This window comes from Cryptomeria japonica, chromosome 3 (genome assembly GCF_030272615.1).
Source record: "Cryptomeria japonica chromosome 3, Sugi_1.0, whole genome shotgun sequence".
Taxonomy (NCBI): Eukaryota; Viridiplantae; Streptophyta; class Pinopsida; order Cupressales; family Cupressaceae; genus Cryptomeria; species Cryptomeria japonica.
In genome coordinates, this window is record NC_081407.1 from 1,452,757 (window position 1) to 1,476,039 (window position 23,283).

Consider the following 23,283-nt stretch of genomic DNA (forward strand, 5'->3'; position numbering starts at 1 on the left):
TTCTTTTGAAGTCTTTTTCGATCATGTGTTGCCAGTTATTTTGTCTACTGCTTTGAATGTTTTTTCAGGATTGCACTACCTTCTTGAGTCTATGGTTGCAGTTGTGTCCATTCCAAGCATGGTGGTACCTTTGCAGTTGATTTCTCCTGACGATCAAGATGCAATTAATTATGTGGCTTCGTCTCCTCCAGATGTAGGACCTAGTGACTGGTTTCTTCATCCTTGAAGGCTTTCTTGCTCGGATTTTCTAACTCCATTTACAGAAGCTTGTTGTATATGGCCCCAGATCATTTTGTATTGGTTAGGTTTTTTTTATGGTATCTAGGTTTGGGATTGGGTGATTTTTTTGTCTAGTTGCTGGGGCTTGGGGTTGAATCATATACTCTCCTTGTACTTTCATGCTAATATCTATGGAGACTGTATAGTTTTTTAGGATTTTATGAGCAAGACTAGAGGTTTTCTTTGCTTGGTTCTTTCCTATCAGTGCTCTTTGAACCAGGACTGTAAAATTTATAATTAATAATATTCAGTGGTTTCTACCACTTTTATCAAAAAAAAAAATTATAATGAATATTACATAAATATAATTAAAATAATATAGTACTACACTACAAATTAATAATTATAATTATAAAAAAAAATTAAGTTAAATTAGGATTGTGCTTTTAAGAAAAAAAATGTTTTCAGTATTATAAATATTTATATTATTTTATTAAAATAAAAGATAGTTAATATAATTTTTTGATAAGTAAATAGTTGTAGGGCTAATATAAATAGACTAAACCTTGACTCCACACCAGACCACTAAGCTGCCCAACAATCTCCAAAATGGGCCAATTACACATGCATTTCATATGACAATAGCAACAAAATCTTCCTATTACTACCCATCTACCGCCAACTATATCCCAACCTATACAAAATACTAGAAAGAAGCGGAAACTGAGAAATGCCATAAAACTACAAAAATGCAGTGTTTCTACCTTGCAAAAACACAAAAATTAAAACAAAAAGACATAATCTTCACACAATTCTGACATATGCATCCTTAGGCTCGAGGGCATATGGATCGCCCTCCTCATCCTCCTCTGAGTCTTGATCAAGTGCCTTTTCTTTCTGGACCATAACAACTCTCAAGACCATCAGGCACTCCAAACCACACTCTGCATGTGCTTTTGAGTCCGCCATTTCCTTGGGGAGATGATTATCGTCTAGGATCCACTCCTCACTGCGACCAAAACCCCACTTATTCTCAGGGTCATCATCTCCATTTTCCAAAATTCTAATGTCTTTTCTCCCATTCAATCCCTCCATAACGACATACTGCCTCTTCCAAGATTTGCTAAACTAGGTAGAATGCCCGTAACCCTTAGTAGGAAGGAAATGTTTCAGTCCTTCGTCTCCCACTTTGCAACTAGAATTTTTTGGTCGAGGGATTGAACCACCGCAAATTTCTTTACCTTAACAACCGCACCAACAGACATGTAGTAGTTTTGAGGGAGGGAGGTGCGCATATTATCATCAACATTATCCAAGACAGTATCAATCTCCCCCCAAAAAACAATGCTTGAATATCATTTGAGTGATCTTAACTCTCGGCTTGCTAACCCCCATATAAATCAACATGGCTACAAACATGGCAAGGATGTCTGAATTTACCCGATAGCGGTGATAGGCTCTGAGAAATTTCCCACCCAAAACCCTTTTCACGACAAGTAGAATGAGAGGGTGTTTAGTGGCCATTACTGCTAATAGCCGCTTCTCAGTAATTTCCCCTAGAAAGAGTTCTAGTTAATAATACATAAACATAATTGTACTAATATAATTTTAAATTAATAATAATGCTTCAAAATTATAATAATTAAAAATCAGAATAAATATTTTTATTACAATATTATGACGGCACGACACTTGTTATCTAATAGCAATACAATAAATCATAATAAAATAATAAAATTACAATCAACTCTAAATTAATTTTTTCTACATCTTTAACCTCACATTTTATTTTATTTATTTATATTGTTTTACTTGATCATAAAAATTATTATAAAAGTATTTTTTTATTTTTTTCAATTTATGTTTATAATCAAGAAAGATAATTTAAAAAGATAATAAACAGTTTATTTTTATTTTATATATTTTTATTTATTATTCAATATTCTTAGTATTTTTATTATTATATTGAATATTTTGACATGTAAATAGATGTCAAATTTAAAATAAAAGAGCATGTTCACACTATTATACTCCATCTTTTGTATCTCTACATAATTAAATGAAAAAATAAAATAAGTGTATAAATTTGACTCTCACATCCATTAATAAAATTTTAAATATATTTTATAGAATGTTAATCCTTTTTAACTTTGACAAAATTTATAAAATCCAAATTTTTATTTATTGGAAAAAAATATGACACAACACAAGGATGTTATCCTATATTAATGACATGTATTTTGTTAAGCATTTTTCATCTCGTGTTTGACAAAATATTTGTGATGGAAAATATAATTAGAAATTTTTAAAAATTCTAGATTTTCATTTATTCAAAAGTAGTAAAATCTAGATTTTGTTAGAAATTTTTTCTTGCCGTGCTTAACACAATATTTTTGATGGAAAATATAGTTAGGAAATTTACAAACATCTAAATTTGCATTTAAAAAGTTTGATGACTCCCCAGAAAATCTTTTCTCGACAAAAGAAAATTTGAAATTTGAAATTTCGTCGCAATTGGTTTGGTGGTTGCATATTCTACTTACTGCCGTGCTTGACTAAACCTTTTTATAATGCCATGTGGTGGAAGCTTCCGCAACCATTCACGGAAATGAAGTTCGTTCCTTTTTTCCCCAATTACCTAACTTTTTCTTCAACTTCAAATCTTCTATCACGTGGATGGATTTTTCCACGCTCCATACGATCGCCTGTTTAGACTTCACTGCACTTTTGGGCTATAAATGTGCCTCAGCTTGTAACCCCATCTCATCCTCATTGAAAAGAAGCCTTGAGATTTGCAAAGTGAGGTATTCATTGTCTTTCATAGGGAGAATTTTAATAGTATTGCAATAAAGATGGGTTTGGGCATTTGGGTGGTGTTGTTACTGCTGCCATCTATTATTTGCTGCTCTGCATGTTTACAAGAGGAGAGAAAATTTCTTTTAGATATCAAAAGAGGCATTAACTTCACTTATTCCGGAGAAATCCCGTTTAATCGGCTGGAATCGTGGAGAGGGTTGAACTGTTGTGCGTGGGAAGGAGTGAGGTGCCACCCACACACTGGCCATGTGGTCGCCTTGGATCTTTAGTCCATTAAGTGGAGTGAAATTCGAGGGGGCCTGTTCCAACTGCTGCATTTGGAGCACTTGGACCTTACTGATAGTGTCTTTGATCGTCCTCTTCCCATCCCTCCACAAGTTGGAGAGCTGAGGAGATTGAAGTATCTAAATTTGCTTGGTTGTGAATTTATTGGTCAAATTCCAAGAGAATTGACTAAACTGCAGCAGTTGGAGCATTTGGAGCTTAATGACAATGATCTTCAAGGTGTCATTCCAAGGGAGATCGGTAACATGTCAAGCTTGAAGTTTCTTGGGCTCTCCCTCAACATAGGTTTGAGGAGCAGCAAGTTTGTTGATTGGATTACAAATTTGAGAGGGCTGGAGCAATTGGACCTCACTAACGCTAATCTCAGTATGGCAAGAGATACTTGGCTGTGGAACATTGCTACTCTTACCAATCTCACCGAACTTTACATGCCCGGTTGTGGGCTTTCAGGAGAAATTCCTCCCTCATTTGCAAATCTTTCACGGCTTCAAGTGTTGGACCTTTCGGGAAACTCATTGAGAGGTAAGATTCCTGCCTTTGATGAAGCTCGTCCTTTGTCATATCTTGATCTTTCTCAGAACAACTTGGAAGGTTCTATTCCCTCATCTTTAGGTGGCCTCTCAAAGCTGGTGCGCATCATTCTCAATTCAAACAAATTAAATGGTAGCATTCCATCTACTCTAGGTAATCTCTCAGCCCTGAGTGAGCTTGATCTAAAGGATAATTCTTTTAGTGGTCCAATTCCAACTTCCTTCGCTAAGTTATCTAAGCTAGAAACGCTGATGCTAGCCAACAACAAATTGAATGGAACATTCTCATTTTTTATGTTGAATAATTGTGTCAAATTCAATGCGTTGGATCTCTCAAGCAATATGCTGACTTTAGAAATCAATGCCTCCACCATTCCCAAATTTCAGCTCCAGTTTCTAGCTTTACATCAGTGTAATATTAGTGGAAATTTCCCTGCATTTATTTCAACTCAGTATGAAATTGGATACATAGACTTTTCAAGAAACTCTCTTAGCGGCTTTATTCCAAATTGGCTTTGGGAACTCACATCTCTTTATTATGTAGATTTGTCTGAAAACTTTTTTTATGGATCAATCCCCAAGGATGTACATCTCACGGATCTTTCATTTCTTTCATTGGCCAACAATAATCTTAGTGGTTTCATTTCAAACTCTATTTGTAATTGGGAGAGTTTGAAATTTTTAGACTTATCAGATAATGGGTTGAATGGTAGTATTCCCCAATGTCTAAAAAACTTCTCTATGTTGTCTGTCTTAAATCTAGAGAAAAATAATTTAAAAGGGATGATACCAAATATATGGAAGACAATAGATGATCTTGAGGTATTGAAATTAGGACACAATACACTTCAGGGGGATATTCCATCATCACTTGGGAAATGTAAGCATCTAAGAATCCTTGATTTAGGAAATAATAACTTGCAAGGGAATATTTCAAATTGGGTTGAAAGCTTGCACTCTCTCCAAATTTTAGTATTAAAAAATAATAATTTTACAGGCAAAATTCCTTTGCAATTAATAGAATTACAAAACCTTCAAATTTTAGATATGTCAAACAACAATTTTTTAGGGGATATTCCAAATGACTTTGGGAAGTTAGCTGCAATGGAAAGTCAATCAGATGAAACAAATATCATTGAACAAGCATATGGTTATTCAATCGATAAGAAACAAGAAATTTATTATGTAGATGACCTAACAGTTAAGAATAAAGGACAAGATATGGAATTTAAATTTTTTTTGAAACTAGTAAAATGTCTTGACCTCTCCAATAATAGTCTATCAGGTAACATTCCTAGGAATATTGGATCCCTCAAAGGTTTGGTTATCCTCAACATTTCAAGAAATCATTTCAGTGGTGAGATTCCTAAATCCATTGGAGATATGATAATGCTGGAATCACTTGATCTTTCACATAATAAACTATTTGGGACTATTCCTACTGAGCTACAACTTCTCACATCCTTAAGTTACTTTGATGTATCATATAATAACCTATCAGGGATGATACCACAAGGAGCACAAATGATGACATTTGATTCTATATACTTCTCCAACAATTCAGGCTTATGTGGCCTCCAAATCTATGTGTCATGTTCAAGTAGCCCACATAATTCTCCAAAGGCAAATGAAGAAAATAATGATGATTCAGAAGATAATATATGGTGGTATATGGGAATGGCAACATGCTATGTAATTAGTTTTTCAATTGTAATGGGAATGTTGTGGCTTAACAAAACATGGAGCATCATGTGCTTCAAATTCATGGACGATATTATCATTTATGTATTTCAAACAATGGGACAATGGTTTCACTCTTAAAGGTGGAACTATTTGTGTTCTACTTTTGATCAATAAACTAAGCTTGCAACATGTATTGCCATACTTTTATATTGTAGAGTGCAAAATACATGGAGTAATGCATATAGTGTGTCAATTTCATAAATTTTAGCTAGGAATCATTCAAGTACAAGTTATGTTTTGTAACTTGAGGTTTACTAATTCTTTTCATATAGTATTTGAATTGATTTAAGTTGATCATAAATCCTTTCTTGTAATGCCATTATTTGGTGTAATATTGGATTTCAAAGAAATATATATCTATTTTTCATGATGTGTATGTAATAATATATTTCTATTTGGTTTTTCTACTTTCTCTTAAATATTAATATTAAATATTCACAAGCACAAGAATCGGTAAAAATTGACTCACCTCACATTAGTAAATAATACTAATAAATAAACATAAGGGAAGGATTGCTAAAAATATCTTAAAATCAATAAAGGTGCATCCCATAGTGTAATGGTTAAGTTGCAGCATTGTTTTTGTTGCCATAAATGTTCAAATCTTCATTGGTCTATTATGATCATGGGATTTGTGTCCTCTCTGATCCAATGTGCTCACAAGCTTGAACCTTCACATTAATTCTATTGACATTCATGCCAAGCGACTTGGTGTTGATTGTGCTTGAGATCTTGATGCAGGAGCATTCCTAGTTCTTGGCAATCTTGCATCAACCAAAAATATTTTTCTTCGGTTTGTTTCCTGTTTTGCAGTTCAGAATTTTTGTATGTGTTTCTTTGCATTTGATCATCGGATCTTGCAGAGCTAGATTTTGATTGTGGACATGTTAATCTACCTTATCCTAAGTCTACGAGATGTTTGGATCTTTTTTCGGCAAGTTATCGCTTCCAGAATCTGAGAAAAAATTTTGGCTTAAAGCACCGGAACCACTTGGACCTATTTTCTATTAGTGAATCTCATGGATCATTTCCGTAGCTCATGGAGCTTCAGTTCATTATTTCCAATGTTCCTTATAGTGTGGCCTATCTTCCCTTGGTTCTGCACTTCATTCTATGGATTATCACATAAATCAATGTAATTGAGCATTTAGAGATCAGCTGATGTAGAGGATGGAGGATCTAATTGCAAACCTGCAAAACTTAAGTATAATATGGACCCAAACCCCTATGCTTCAATGGTGTCTCAAGTGCTCACAATGCCTCAATAGGCTCCAAACTTGACTTCACCTTAACCAGGTGTTTCCTCCACCTCCACACACATCAAAAAACTTCAAATAACTTGTCTCCAAGGTTACCAAGCCCTGAACTCATCAGCTAATACAAAAACCCAATTTTAGCCCTTCACTAGGCCTAGTTTCCTAGTAGCCTGCTGGACTGTTTTTGGCTCTTTTCACACACATTTCCCAAAACATGGACCAATGTTATGATTGATTTATATGCCTCATATACACACCTACCAACACCCAAAGTATTGCCTAGGGTTATTTTGGAACAAAGTCTTCAAAAAATCGCTATCCTCAATCCCCAAGAGGGTTAATTATGTCCACTTTGTGAAGGAAGTACCCTCCAAACTCACAACCAGATTAAACCCTTTTTTAAAGTCTCTTATTATGTTCCAAAACCAAGTATTTTTCAGGTCTTAGGTCTTGGTTGCACTCCTAGATACCCAAACACCAAAAACCTCACTAAATCAACCTTACAACTAGGGCTTTCTAGAAATCTCACTTCCAATCACTTCCAGAATCCACCAAAGGTTGATTCAACATGTATTTAGCATATCTTCATTGATTAAATCATAAAAATGACCCCTCCTTAAGGCCAATCCTTTGCTGCTACAACTATGGCATGAAACCCATGCATTTTCCAGTCAACTGTCAAGGTGTACACCTGCAACTTCACATCTCCAGCATGTTATAAGGGTCAGAAATGTATTATACATGTTAGGAAGAGCCTCTCCTATGAGAATCATATTCTTACATCCATAGAAGGGCTCCAAATTGCATTTTGGGCCTTCAATGCTAATGAAAAACTCAGAAAATTTAGGACAGTCAACACTAATAACAAAATCTGAGCAAAACTTTCTATAAAAGCATTCAAATAAATGTTCAATACTGATCCCTAAATTCCTTGATTCTCCACCATGAACATACAACACTTCCCAATCAATAAACCATCAATAAAATCAAAGGAAATGCAAGAAATGACTAGTTTTTATTGCTTTTACTGTTCTGTCCGTACCAGATCCGTACTGTTCATCAATCCCTTACAAAATGATTTCAAAAGACTTATAAAACCTTTCCCCAACTGTCCCAACCAGTTTCCAACTAATTAGAATGATTAACAATGACAAACAAATCCTAAACTCATTTCCCACCAAAACTGGAACTAGCTGTTGAAATTCAAATTTTGAATTTTCAACTTTATTTCTAATGCTTTTAATCAACTAAAACCTATCCCATTCAACTTATTTTGACATAATAGGATCATTAAAACCCAATAAACTCCTATCCAACCTATCTAGACTTCTAGGGTACCATTAACCCAATTACATTGCATTTTGGTCCTTAGGCCTTTATCAGGACCTTTAGGACTTTTACATAATTTATTTAATTCAACATTACAATAGGCCATTATAGGCTTCAATACATTCCAATTGACCTCTAGTGATGCCATATCACTCTCCTTAGTCCTTGGTGTCCTCCTTTGTTCATTTGCCCTCCTGGATGCTCCTGCATCATACTCCCCACCAATAAGAAAATTCTTGTCCCAAGAATTGCTCCAATGATCAGTCTGATTGCTTTTTGCTATCATCCTCTGAGTAGGGGTCAGATAGTCCCCAAATGTGCCCTGCTTCCTTCTTTTCCAACCTGTACTCACATCACAAAATGGATTAGAAACTAAACATGCTTTTGTTTGTCCTTGTCTAGAACATGGCTGCTCATGACCAGTCTGTCTATCTGCTCTTCTCTGATCCACTTGCTATACCTGTAACTTCTCTTTCACACCCACATATCCCTGCTCAACAATAGGACATTTTACTGAACCAATTTGCACAAAAGACAAATCCCATAAATCATCATGAAGAGGACTATTTTTCCTCATAGTCTACTGCAAATTAACATCTTCCTTCCAACCAATATCTTCTTGTTTTTCACCCTGCTTTATCACTAGTAAATGCTCCCCAAAACATATTATAGGATGCTCTTTCAAAACCTCCAAAGGTAAAGGACTCAATTTATATTTCTGACCATCTTTATGAACTATATATGTGTTATCAAAACCATTATGTAGTGTTCTTCTACTATGTTGCCAAGGTCTTCCTAACATCAAATGTGCACAAGTCATAGGGACCACATCACATAACACCCTATCTTGATATGGACCAATAGAAAAATTCACATAAGCCTTCAAACTAATCTCTACATGCTGCTGTTGGGTAACCCAAGTGGCCTTGTAGGGATTAGGATGGTCAAATGGTACAATTCCTAACTTGGTTATCATATCAAGAGACACAAGATTACTATGTGATCCTGAATCAATGATTACCTTACATATCTTTCCTTCGCATAAACAAGTAGTTCTAAAGATTGTTACCTTTGGTTCTTGCTGAAGTTTCTCACCTTGCCTTACCATCAAGAAGTCACCTTCAAGGACAGGGTCTGCTCTCTTTGATTCTTCTTTCTTCTCATCTTCTTGTACCATATTCACTCTTCTATCTCTGTGTTGTTCTGATTCATTCCACTTAGGACATCTAAATGATTGGTGCCCAATCTCATTGCAATGAAAACACTTACCTGTAAAGATTCCACTTCCTCTTCCTCCTCCAAATCTGCCACCTCTATGGTTGTATCCTCCTCTTGGTTTTGAAAAACTTTCTTTGCCTTTCTCATTGCTGCCTTGCCCTTGATCTCTATTACCTCTTCCTCTATTAGAAATGCCTCCTCTTCCACCATTACCTGATCTTTCTTGTTTTCTTTTCACCTTCTCTTCTGCCCTAATTGCCAACTGATAACATTCACCTATTGTTTTCGGTATTTGTAGACCAATCTCATCTTGCAAATTAAATCTTAAGCCATTTATATACCTGGCTACTTTTTCATCTTCTTCCTCATATCCTCCTCTGATACTAAGCTTGTGAAATTGCTCAGTGTAAGCCATTACATCCATCTCTTTTTTCTTCAGATTTTACCTCATCCTCTTCACATGAATGGTATAATCAGATGGTAGGAATTGCTCTTTCATTAAACTTTTCATTCTTGACCATGTAGACACTTTTGCTAATCCTCTTGCCATCCTATCATTCTGAAAACTAGTCCACCATGTCAATGTCGTACCTCTCAACTTAGTCTTTGCAAATTTCACTTTCTTCTCCTCTTCCATTTCTTCAAACTCAAAATAATTATCTAAGGCATCAAGCCATCCTAAAACCTCTTCACTATCCATGTTCCCCTGATAGATAGGCAAATCAATATGACTCTTACCTCCACTACCTTGTACTACCTTCAACAATCTAACAAATCTCTTTTCTTCAGGGTCCTCTATGTCATTTGTTCGTTGCTCTTGGTCTGCTATCTCATTCACTTCTTCTTCATCATTGCCTTCTAGGTTGTCTTGCTCTTCTCTTCTCCTATTTCTCTCAAGGTTATCTATCCTTGATTGCATGGCTTCTCTCTCCCTTCTCCATTTTCTTTCTTCCCTTACCTTAGCCTACTCTCTTGCTACATCTTGTTCCCTTCTTTCCCTTCTTTCCCTTTCTAGGATTTCCTTCAATTCTTCTAGTTCTCTTGCCAACTGATTCTTAGGTGCCATAACTACCCTTACCAAACCTTCACCAGATCTTTTACTGATGCTTTGATACCACTTGATGTAGAGGATGGAGGATCTAATTGCAAACTTGCAGACTTAAGTATAATATGGACCCAAACTCCTATGCTTCAATGGTGTCTCAAGTGCTCACAATGCCTCAATAGGCTCCAAACTTGACTTCACCTTAACCAGGTGTTTCCTCCACCTCCACACACATCAAACAACTTCAACTAACATGTCTCCAAGGTTACCAAGCTCTCAACTCATCAGCTGATACAAAAACCCAGTTTTAGCCCTTCACTAGGCCTAGTTTCCTAGTAGCCTGTTGGACTGTTTTTGGCTCTTTTCACACACATTTCCCAAAACATGGACCAATGTTATGATTGATTTAGATGCCTCATATACACACCTACCAACACCAAAAGTCTTGCCTAGGGTTGTTTTGGAACAAAGTCTTCAAACAAACGTTGTCCTCAATCCCCAAGAGGGCTAATTATGTCCACTTTGTGAAGGAAGTACCCTCCAAACTCACAACCAGATTAAACCCTTCTGTACAGTCTCTTATTATGTTCCCAAACCAAGGATTTTTCAGGTCTTAGGTCTTGGTTGCACTCCTAGGTACCCAAACACCAAAAACCTCACTAAATCAACCTTACAACTAGGGCTTTCTAGAAATCTCACTTCCAATCACTTTCAGAATCCACCAAAAATTGATTCACCATGTATTTAGCATATCTTCACTGATTCAATCATAAAAATGACCCCTCCTTAAGGACAATCCTCTGCTGCTACAACTATGGCATGAAACCCATGCATTTTCCAGTCAACTGTCAAGGTGTACACCTGCAACTTCACATCTCCAGCATGTTATAAGGGTTATATATGTATTATACATTTTAGGTAGAGGCTCTCCTATGATAATAATATTCTTACATCCATAGAAGGGCTCCAAATTGCATTTTGGGCCTTCAATGCTAATGAAAAACTCGGAAAATTTAGGACAATCAACACTAATAACAAAATCTGAGCAAAACTTTCTATAAAAGCATTCAAATAAATGTTCAATACTGATCCCTAAATGCCTTGAGTCTCCACCATGAACATACAACACTTCCCAATCAATAAACCATCAATAAAATCAAAGGAAATGCAAGAAATGACTAGTTTTTATTGCTTTTACTATTCTGTCCATACCAGATCCATACTGTTCATCAATCCCTTACAAAATGATTTCAAAAGACTTATAAAACCTTTCCCCAACTGTCCCAACCAGTTTCCAACTAATTAGAATGATTAACAATGACAAACAACTCCTAAATTCATTTCCCACCAAAACTGGAACTAGCTGTTGAAATTCAAATTTTGAATTTTCAACTTTATTTCTAATGCTTTTAATCAACTAAAACCTATCTCATTCAACTTATTTTGACATAATAGGATCATTAAAACCCAATAAACTCCTATCCAACCTATCTAGACTTCTAGGGTACCATTAACCCAATTACATTGCATTTTGGTCCTTAAGCCTTTATTAGGACCTTTAGGACTTTTACATAATTTATTGAATTCAACATTACAATAGGCCATTATAGGCTTCAATGCATTCCAATTGACCTCTAGTGATGTCATATCACTCTCCTTAGTCCTTGGTGTCCTCCTTTGTTCATTTACCCTCCTGGATGCTCTTGCATCATCAACATTAGAAAATAAAAGATAAATCTGAAGGTAAGGAGGTACAGAGTTGGCTCGCATTCTTTCTTGAGCCTGGATATTGTACTTGAGCATGTATGTAATCAGGCCAGTGTTGTGAATCTTGTCATCTCGCATGTTGTCGACAATTTGTAATTGATTTTCATGATATAATGCAGTCTGTTTCTGCATTGCCTCCATCACATTGAGTTGTTTCTGCTCGGTAACTCTTGTTGCACAACCCAGACTATTCTTATTGAGGACCCTCCCTACCATGACTGCACTAGATCCTCATTGGGCTAGTGTACTTGTGGGTTTTGTGCCCTTGTTAGGCTACTATGCTTGCAGGTCTAGACTATTTTTATTGTGTGTTCATGTTAGGGATGAGGTCCCCCATTTGTGGCCTCACGTAGTATGGTGAGGCTAAAAATCTTATGTACCAATGAAAAATGTAAATCTTAAATTCAATAGAAAGAAAATAATGACATGCTTACAATATAATGCAATTGATTTCCCTAAGAAAGCTATGGGTGGAACCATAAAGGCATCTCCCACTTTTTGGCCTAAGTGATACACTCAAATCAATATTTTTAGCCAAATCTTAACTTTATGTCACTTTTAGGAATCAAACTATTAGAAATTTGATGATCTAACATAAATGATGATTTTTGAGATTTAATGTACAGATTACGAATTTTTATACTATAAAATTTTAAAAACTAAATGATTTATTTTTTAAAATATTTATTAATAAATTACTTCTTATGCTTTGTAGTATTTTTAATAAGTAATATTTTCTCATATCGCATAACTTGAGCTAGAAATAAGATCGACGCATAATTGAACATAAAATTTAGATTATTAACATTTTTTTAGAGTTACTCTGGTTTTTAGCATAGTCCAAGCCTTGAGATACCACTTACAAGGGAATCTTTTTCTAATGACTTTATCATTGAGACCACTACTAGGGGGCCTCATAAGGCATTATCATCTGTGTTTAAACATACAAGCTCAATGGCCTAGTGGAGGCACACATTCTACAAGCACATTAGCCCAATGAATACACATGGCTTGCTAGCTCAATTGCCCAATGGGGGTTTGAACCTTGGTGGCTACCATGACAATGGTATCACTTGACTATTGCACTATGTCTTTATCAACAATAGATCATTAATATTTATTTCTAGGGCATACATTTTTTTTATTATTTCTTTGTTGCATGTTTTAGTTATTGATAATTTTCTTAGATTAGTTGTAATTTAGCAAAATATTTTCTCATATCACATAATTTATCAACTAATTCCTCAATATCCTTTAAATATTAGCTAGATCTTATGTTTAAGGACATTAAGAAAACGACCAACAAATAGAAAACTCACCTTTAAAAAAGAAATTAGAGACAAAATTTTGATTTCATTTTTTTTTTCGTAAAATCTACATCACAAATCTCGGCTTCATATTTAGAATTTAGTGCTCTGATACCATATTAATTTCTATAACCCAACAACACAGTAATTGCTCAATAAATTTCACTATGAATAGAACCAAAATAATTATTGCCTATCTGATTTATAACAATTAATACACTGGGTTACTTAACAATAATGAATAGTGGAAACAAATTCACACAAAATCAATCACACAAATAAAATAATAGAACATCATAGATTTACCCATGAAACCCCAATGTGGAGAAAAACTTGCAAATGTGGAATCTTCTATTTAGCCTCAAGAACAAACTTTCCTCCAAGAATACAATCCTAGTTGTTCAAAGATCTTATATATATATAGCCCTCTTGATGAAACATTAACATGCAAGATAAAAGAAACTTTCTTCACACGACACGATCTAAGAGAAACATTCTTTACATGATGCAAACTGGAAAACTGGAACTTTCCTTACATGATGCAAGAAAAAGGAAACCTGTCTCATATAACTTAGACTAACTCACACATAAAACCACTTTTTGTGTTAACCTTATAATTCTAAGAAACATTCTATTCATAGAATATAAAACATTCTCTTGTTGAACATTCAACTCGAACTGCACTTAAACAATTTTCACATTCCACACCTTTCAAGCTACGAAAAAAAAACTCAACAACCCACACCTCTCTCTTCACCTCTCTTCATGGGTCACAATCCAAATCTCCCTTTCTGCTATGCGCACTCCATTTTCAATGCCTTTGATCGTTGCCTCTTCCTCAATTCGCAGCCACCTCTACTTTTGGGTCGATCCTTCTTCAACTTGGTCGCAACCCCCACACTTCTCTTCTTGCAATCGCTCTCTTTTCTGATTTATATCACCTCTTATAACAACTCGATGCCTGAAGATGTTCTGTTTCAATTTTGTTTCTAGGGCCGAATTACAATCGATTCCATTCTCTTATTTATTGCTAAGAACAAACTTTATATTGTTTCTCCTCCTTTATCGATGTTCTTTCCACTTTCATTTTGCTTCCTTTTCACATTCCACATTACATGTCCGGTCCTTGCGATCCTTGAGTTTCCTTTGTCGATGCTACTCTTCTTGGAATGAAATTTGAACGGTTTGGGGTTCTTTTTAGTTTACGGGCCCAAAGGGTACTGACAAAGGTCGTGGAATTTCGCTTTACACCTGCCAATTGTTGTTTCAACAAATCTATTTTGTGCATAGCTGCAGTCATTATTCCATTGGTAGCTTATACTTGTGCAATTTAGTTCCCTTACACGTAGCACTGCATTTTGGTGCATTTTTTTGGTGGATATCTTGTAATCATTGTGATCTTTGTGATGGTTTAAATCATATATATTAGGCTTTGATTTCTAGACTTAAAAGTGTTAAACAATCAGAATTGACTAACATTCTTTAAGATTAATATATTGCTTAATGTGTGATTTAAGACAGACTCCTTGCGATCACATTTCTTTGAGGCATTTTGTTATATAATTCACGATCACATTTATGCTTCCACATTTTGCATTAATGTTTACTAGGGCAGTTCACAACTTCAACATCTGACAAAATTTCATATTTTTTATATTCTAGTGTATGTTCATACCGGTTCCCAAAGCTCCCATTTTCCATACATGCTGATAAGTAATGTGTGTGTTGCTTCTTGTTAATGCAGGCTTGCAAAAGATGTATCATAGAGACGAATATGAAATTCTGCAAGGCTTAAAGGAGAAATATCAAACAAAGCCAAAATCAAAATTGAAAATCTTTTTGGGTGGTGTCAATTGCTGACTTTCTCAGCTGCTCCTGCATCAGACATGCTGGGTAGAAAAAAAATTGTAAATACAATTCACAAAATGGAGTGGAGTAGTTGAACTACTCTTTCAGATTGTTGGCAACCTGCAACAAACTCCATTGTTGATGTTGACAAAGATAGCTTCATTAGCTAGAACACTTGTCGTCCTCTTCTATCAAGTGTTCACTAATCTCCTCTTCACCCACGTGGATTCTCCTTCACCATAGTTCATCCTCCTCTGCCAAAGGTACTCCCCTCTCCTTTCCATTTTTGTGGAATCTTTCCCACTGCAAACTGACAACCTCTACCAATGTCCCGCAACACCCTCCTTATGCTCCATATGCAAGCAACCAACTCCCATAGGCAAATTTATAAAAAAATCTTGTCAAATATTAGTTCAGTCTATTACGGTGTCTGTTGCACCTCCCGTAGCTCATTCTTGTAGCTATGTTCTACTTTTTCATGGTCAAATTGACTTTGATCACCTACAACAAATGCAAATTACTACACATTCAATTGAGATGTTACCAAAAGAAAAGAATAAATCAACAACAACCAAGATTAATCCATGATGCTTTGATAAGACATTGTTCTCTCATATATTTGACTACATATCACATTTTTTATTGCAACTCTTGGTTCCTTTCTTGTTAGATATTGACACTTGATGAGTTACTTTGGCTACCAATCCTTGGCGAGCCCGGTACCCTTTTATACTTAGGATTGTGGGTGGGTTGGGAAGGGTCATTGTGATCTCCATAATCAATTGATTTTTAGTTTCATGTGGGGCATTTTGTATTGGTTGTTGACTCAGATCTAGTTTAATGTGTGGACACCCCATTGACATCACAGTGTTGCATGGTGGATCAAGCTACTGCCATGGACTTCTTCTTGTCGGATTGCTTGTGTGGCATGTATGACGCAGTGGCTACCTCTGTCAGTATCCTGGAGGAGATTCAAAAAAATAATAATCTCCACATTTGCAAGGCCTCTTTGATTTTTATTAAAGTGATGGTGATTATTGGTGCGCAGATTTCCCTACATCGCTTCATGATTTGTACTCATGATTAGCATATTTTCCAATCTATGGGGATGGTGCCTAGTAATAATTCCTATTACTACAACACATATCCAACTAAACTTATCTTTCTCTGGATCTTTCCTAAAATGTTATTATCTTGTTGGTTTCTGGTGTGTTGGCAGAGAGCTACTAAGTTTGTTTTGTTAACTATTGGTTTGAGAATGGGTAGTGATATAGATCAAATTGAACCCAATACCTATGATGAGTTCAAAGATGACTCAGTGGTTCAACTTATTTGCTTGGTAGGTCGGGTGTCCTATTTTCTAGAATGTATTATGGGATTGATGAGAGTCTGTTGGTTCAGTTTGCAAATTCTTGGGACAATCGTAGGGTGAAGGTTGCTGGAAACTCATTTCAAATTAATGAGGATGCAATTGCTAAAGCAACCAATATGTCCACTAAGGGTAGGAAGTAGAAGAAATAGAGTAGTGGCCGATAAGAAACACCTTTTTATGTCCTTCAAAGAGAGAGAAAAATTTACTAAACTCCATAGTGGGTTTGGTAGAGAGAGAAAAACTTACTAAACTCCATAGTGGGTTTGGTAGAGAGGAGATGTCAAAACCCTAGGGCCAAGTATGTTTAACGCTTATGAAATTCTTCAAGTTGGAAGGAATGTTTAAAGTCTACTACTATTATCATTTTTCATTTCTTAATCATTTTTGCCATAATTCCATTATTAGTTTCCCTTTTTGTGCTAACATCTCTAGAAAACTCTATCAAATAAGCCCTTGAAATGGCTAAGAGCTCTAACAAAAAGCCTATTTGTTAGAAAGTCCTTAATAGTAGGAAAGTATTCAGGTACCAATCTAGTTAGCTCCATCTCTAGCTGCATTTATGTGAACTCATTGGTTGTCCCAAAAAGATCCTTGAACTTAGTACACATGTTCTAAGGAGTAGTGCAAGACTCAAGGTGAAATAGGAAACTGTTGAATTGTTGGCTTCACTGACTCAGATTAGTCCGGTGATGTTGATGATTGGAAGTATACTTTCAAGTATTTTTTTTGTATTGGTTTTATCCCTATTGTTGTTACAAGTGCGGTTGTCGTTGCACCAAAAGATCGACCTGTTAATGCCCAATACAACCACTAGACTTATAGAATCCATAGGAGGCGGTTAAGCCATGTCACAAACCCAAGCACTACGCTACACAACACAAGGAGACCAAGGGCACACACCTTGCAACAATCCCCCCCCAACACAAGCAAGGGGTTTGAACCTGTGACCAAGCTCTGATACCACTTCTTACAAGTGCGGTTGTCGTTGCACCAAAAAATTAACTTGTTAATGCCCGATACAACCACTAGACTTATAGAATCGACAAGAGGTGGTTAAGACATGTCACAAACCCAAACGCTATGTTGCACAACACAAGGAGACCAAGGGCACACACCTTGCAACAATTGCATGGTCTTACAAGAAACAATTTGTTATTGTATATCATCTACTAAGGTTGAGTATCAAGCAACTATTCTTGATAACCAAGAGATTCTATGGCTTCATCAGTTGTTGACCAAGTTTGGTTTTCCTCCTGATGGTACACTATTATTTGGTGTGACAACACAAGTGCTATTCACATTTCTTACAACCTAGTGAAGCAATAGAGGACTGAGCACATTGAGATCCACATTCACTTCATTTAGCAGTTGATTTACAATGGTCTTCTCACCTTCCATGTTACCTTTAGTTGTGGACAATGTTTAGGGTGAAAGAAGTTATACTCAAGGAGTCTTTATGAGGCCTTCCTTCCTTCAGTAGTTCATTTTTTTTCATGCATTACATCTCTCTCTTTTGGTGAGGGTTTTTTTTCATGTGGGTTTTCTCTTTTTTCTCTTTGCTTTGAGAGACCTCTTTTTTTTACATGGTTACCTCATCAAGCATTTTTTTTGTTGGGGTCAATTCTTACATTTCATGCATTCAGAGGATTTTTTACTTCTCCCTAAGTTTCACTTAAGGGGAGATGCTGGAGAATGTTTAACTTCAATTATGTTTTTTTAGCTTTATATAATACACCCCAACACTGAGAGGTGGGTGAGTGAATCAGTCTTGAATAAATGCTTAAACTTTTTTTACTACAAAATTAGCCTCAATTTTATCAACAATAATGAAAGATAAAATAATTAATCATCATGCACAAGAGAACACCAAATTTATGTGGAAAAACTAAACTAGGAAAAACCACGGTGATTGTCAACTCACAATATATGAATAAGATTACACTATTGTTTTAGGCTCACTTCCAAGGAAGTGTGCTACTTCATGAAGGACTTGCAAGCTGAGATGCATTATCCCAAGGCAATATACAAAACTTGCAGAGAAGATTCACTATCTCCAAGCAAGGTATATGAACATATGAATCAAAATGAACAGGCCTTCAGCAACATTGCCTCCAACAATCTCCAAGCATTAAGTTTGTTGGAATCCAATAACACTGAGAGGGGGGGTGAATCAGTGTTATACTGGAATGATTAATTTTAACTTTATTAAAACATGCATACACCAACCGGTATACCGGTACATACAGAATTGAAAGAAGTAAAGAAACCAATAAGCCAATCACATAAATGAGAACCATAACACACAGATTTATATGTGGAAAACCTCAAAGAGGATAACCACGGTGGGATTTGCGACCCACAATATCAATCCACTGGCCATATGAAGAGATATTACAAAATATGAGGGGCATGCACTTGTAGGAAGGCTTACACCCTAGAGCACACTGCTTAGTCACAAAAGGAGCCTTCTTGACTACATAAAGATCCAAACTACAATTCGGAGAAGTGTTGAACTGCTAAGATAGCATCTTCTATGCCAGAATATAATTTTAGTTTAAGACATGTATGTTCCGGTCTGAAACCCTAAACCCTTTACCGGAATAACCCTTACATGAATTTCCTCACATGCATGATCTCTTTGATATTTCGCATCATATTACATTCTCATATCCATAATCTCCTATCATATGTCTATATCAAAATGATCTATCAAACTGACTTATATACCCTATAAAAATTTACATGCCTTATGTCGACTTACAAATATATATACAATATCAAATTACATGTCAGTCAGATAACATAAATGCATAAATACTAGAACCTATTTTCGATGTCGGATCCAATATATGTCGGCCTCCAATACCAATAACCTTTACTAAACCATGTCGGCCTGTATTGCCGGTTACCAAAGAAATATTTTTGTCATGTTAGTGTTGGTGCCAGTGTAGTATCTGTGAAATGCCCATCGGTACACAACTAAACCAAAACATGAAGCCGGAACACAATACCATGTTGCGATCAATGACAACATAGTGAAACCAACCAATTGAGTTTCAATTGCCAACAATCTCCCCCTTTGACATTGATGGAAACACTCATGTGAAAAATGGTCAAAGTTTCATCTGTCGGTTTCATCATGCCCTGCTCCCCCTAAGCTGAATATCCATTATCCATTAATGCAAAATACTCCACGTCTCCATAACTCCATGACTCCCCCTAATGTATACAACTCCTTTTTTTTCACACCTATACTACTTCCCCTTTGACATTGTTGGTGGTACATATAAAAATTTCATTCTATATGTCGCCTTATTGAGTCATGTCCCCATTTGGTCCTTTGGTCGCGTTGTGTGCTTTGAATTCCCCATGTAATCCAGTCTTTGTTGTTTTCTTTAAGTTTCACTATGTTGAACTTGAACCTTACACTTGAACCTTTTAGGTTCAAGGTTCAAAGTTCAATGGGCGTCGTATTAAAAGTTTGTCCTCCCGCACAACCTTAAGTCTTCTTTAGTTTTTGTTGGTGTTTAGCATTGGTTGAACCTTGAACTTGAACCTTTTAGTTCAAGGTTCAAAGTTCAATATTTGTCATGTTTATGTTTTTGCATTGCGGATGTTCCTCAAGGTTCAGAGTTCGATGTTTTGATTTTTTGGATATCACGTGACTTTTCATGAGGTGGCGGCGTGGATTTTAAGATATGATTGATGGCGGCAGAGAAGGGGAATATTCTTTCTTTAATAATTTGAAAGTTGTCATTTATAGAAAGTATGGTGTGGAAATCCGTATTTTCAGATATGAAGTGACTTGTTATTAAATGCATGCTTGATCGCGATCATTTCAGAGTGATGTCGCATGAGTGAAGAGTAATGATGACAATTTGTGGTAATCATGGGTGATATTTTTGTCGAGATTGTCATTTGTGAATAAGTTTTAAGAAGAATTTTTGGAGCGAGAAGAAAATAGACTGCGACAGGGGTTTTGCAAATGACAGAGGAAGGTATGTTCAACGACTTTCCTAATTGCTACAGTTTTTAGAAAAAGATCTGGGTATTTTGTTTAGCTGTTTGTTTCCATTTTACCTTTTCTTCTTTGTCTGGGTTGATTGGGGAAAGATCACGAGTTAAGCATGAGGCCTACTCTGCCTAAATTAATGAACTCTTCTTCCCTTGTAAGTTCCTTACTAGAGTTGGGTGATACAGCCTTAGTTCAATTAGATTTAGATGTTTTCTTAGAAAGAGTAAAGAACCCAGCCGTTGATTCTATGATAAAAGACATTGCACAAAGTGGTTTATTGGAAGCAGCCACATTTCCCATAGTTGCCCCTTGTCTTGAGTTGGTTTTAGAGTGTATGAATCACTATGATAAAGCTAACAGATGCATTAGGAAAAATAATGGTGAGGTTTTGTTGTTCATTGATAGACAGACAGTAATGGTTGCCATGGGTATCCCACATCAGGAACCCTATGAGGATTGGACTATTGGAAAGTCTTATGGAGTTTATTAGAGATAAAGAAGTATTACAGAACCGTTATTGCACGAAATTGGCTTTTGAGGTTTCAAAAGGGCGGTTCAAGGTTGCCAAGACCGTTAAGCCGAGAGCATTTGATTCCTGGAATCTGGGATTTGGTAATAATGTTGAGTAGGGTTAGGGGAAATTCACACTCCTTCTATTGGGAAGACTGGATGTATTTCTTCATCCAAGTCACTCTCGACAAAAACCGGTTCATTGACTGGGGAACCATTGTTGCAGAAAGGTTGCATGAGGGTTTGAGTAATTACCTTGGGATGTCGAATTTCTATATGTCTTCATATCTGTTATATATGCTAGCTTGTGTGAGGGAGTGGCCTAGACTATTCCATGCAAAATGGGTTCAAGGTATTAAAATTTATGAGTATCACCCCCATTTGACCCAAAAAGGACATGTTGATAATTACCTTCGCTGGAATGACATTTTTGCTGGGAGGTTGACTTTTGAGTTACAAGATAACTTGCATAGGAGAATGTCTGCAGAAGCGGTTGAACTAATTAACATCTATGGTAGTTTCTTTACTCAATTTAATCACTTCACTTACATAAGGGTTGGAGGTTTTAAAGGTGAACCCTTTAGACTACCTAGATATGATTCAGACTCTTGTGTTTTGATTGAAGTTTCTAGGCATTTAGCCTATGTTGCAAAGGATTATGGTGAAGATTCTGGCACAAGTGTAATTTTTCCTATCAATTTAGGTCATTACAGTTGTAGGTCTGTTTTTGATGCACTAAATCTTGAGTTAGAATTTAAGAGATTTCATTTGAAAACCTTTGTGAAAAGAGATAATTTTGACAGTAAAGGTTTTATTGCCCAGTATGTGAAAAAGGTAATGTCTGATCAACATGTGCCCTAGTTGGAGGATTATTGGGAAGAATGCCCAGATGAGTTTGAAGTGAGAAAAAGGATTTGGTCTAGATTAACTCTGAAACAGATTCATGACATGAAATTGCAAATCGATACCTCTGGTGTCACTATTGATAATGAAGATGTACTGGATCCATAATTCATGAGACGGGTACACAATGAACCCCTTCCAGAAGTTGACTAGAGTAGAAAGATGGAAGATAGCATACAGGCATGCACTTTCAGTATAATTCGTAGAACAGAGAATTGGCTTAGGAGTTGCAGATTTAATCCGGCGAAAGCAACCAGTTCAAGAAACAAAAATGGAAAAAGGAAGATTGCAAGCAAAACCACTGTTTTAACTTACATCCCTATTTCTGTTGTAGGAAAGAAGCAGGCTAAGATTAAAGAAGAAAAACTTGACTCTGAAGCTGCACATTCCATTGGTGGCCGAGTGACCAGGTCAAGATACAAGAAGAATTTTCAGCCACTTGTCGCTCATCTCATTCTTGATTTGGATGCCGAGGAAGTATAGGGTACTATGGCAACCCCTATTTTTGATGCTAACAAGGTCTTAATCGATTCAAATACTACTATCCAGGATTCACGGGTGCTTGATATTCGGTCTAATGCAGACAATGTTACACTGCCGCCTTCAGAAGGGCCTTCCCCCATGCAATCTAAGGAACTGACTCTGGCTCCTAAATGGTTAAGTGATTCAATTACCAGGAAAAGAAATGTGGTGCCTATTTTGGTGTCGATGGAAGATGTTGTGAGCAAATGCCTGGGAAGATCCACGAAGCCTAAGCGGCTAAAAATGGAGACCATGATTGGTTTTCATGAAGGCACAAAACATTGGACTGCAGACATTGCCAAACCTACATCTGATAAGGATGCTGCCACCACTTCAGAGGTTGATTATACTATTGAGCAAATTGATTTGGGGGTAGGAACTAGAGCAGTTGATGTGAAACATTTGGAGACTTTGACCAAAAGGATTACCTCCCGCACTTGGAAGGACGAAAAGGATAAGGCAGAGTTGAAGCAAAATTTAATGCAAATGGCTCAATACATTCATGCTCTATAGAACAGTCTGCTGCCATTGTCCCAAAGCTCTATTCCCTTTAGTTCAAAACCCCCTGGTAATCAGAAGTTCTTTGATGAGGTTCAA

The 23,283-nt window shown here is 36.2% G+C and overlaps 1 protein-coding gene across 1 annotated transcript; it reads left to right on the top strand.

The window, feature by feature from the left end:
• The first annotated feature begins 3,071 nt into the window (after positions 1-3,071).
• LOC131041164 (receptor-like protein 34) lies at positions 3,072-23,199 on the top strand. Its single transcript, XM_057974153.2, has 3 exons — positions 3,072-3,262; positions 3,380-5,518; positions 22,842-23,199. The coding sequence occupies exons 1-3, from the start codon at positions 3,072-3,074 to the stop codon at positions 23,197-23,199; spliced, it is 2,688 nt and encodes an 895-aa protein (XP_057830136.2).
• The last annotated feature ends 84 nt before the right edge of the window (positions 23,200-23,283 follow it).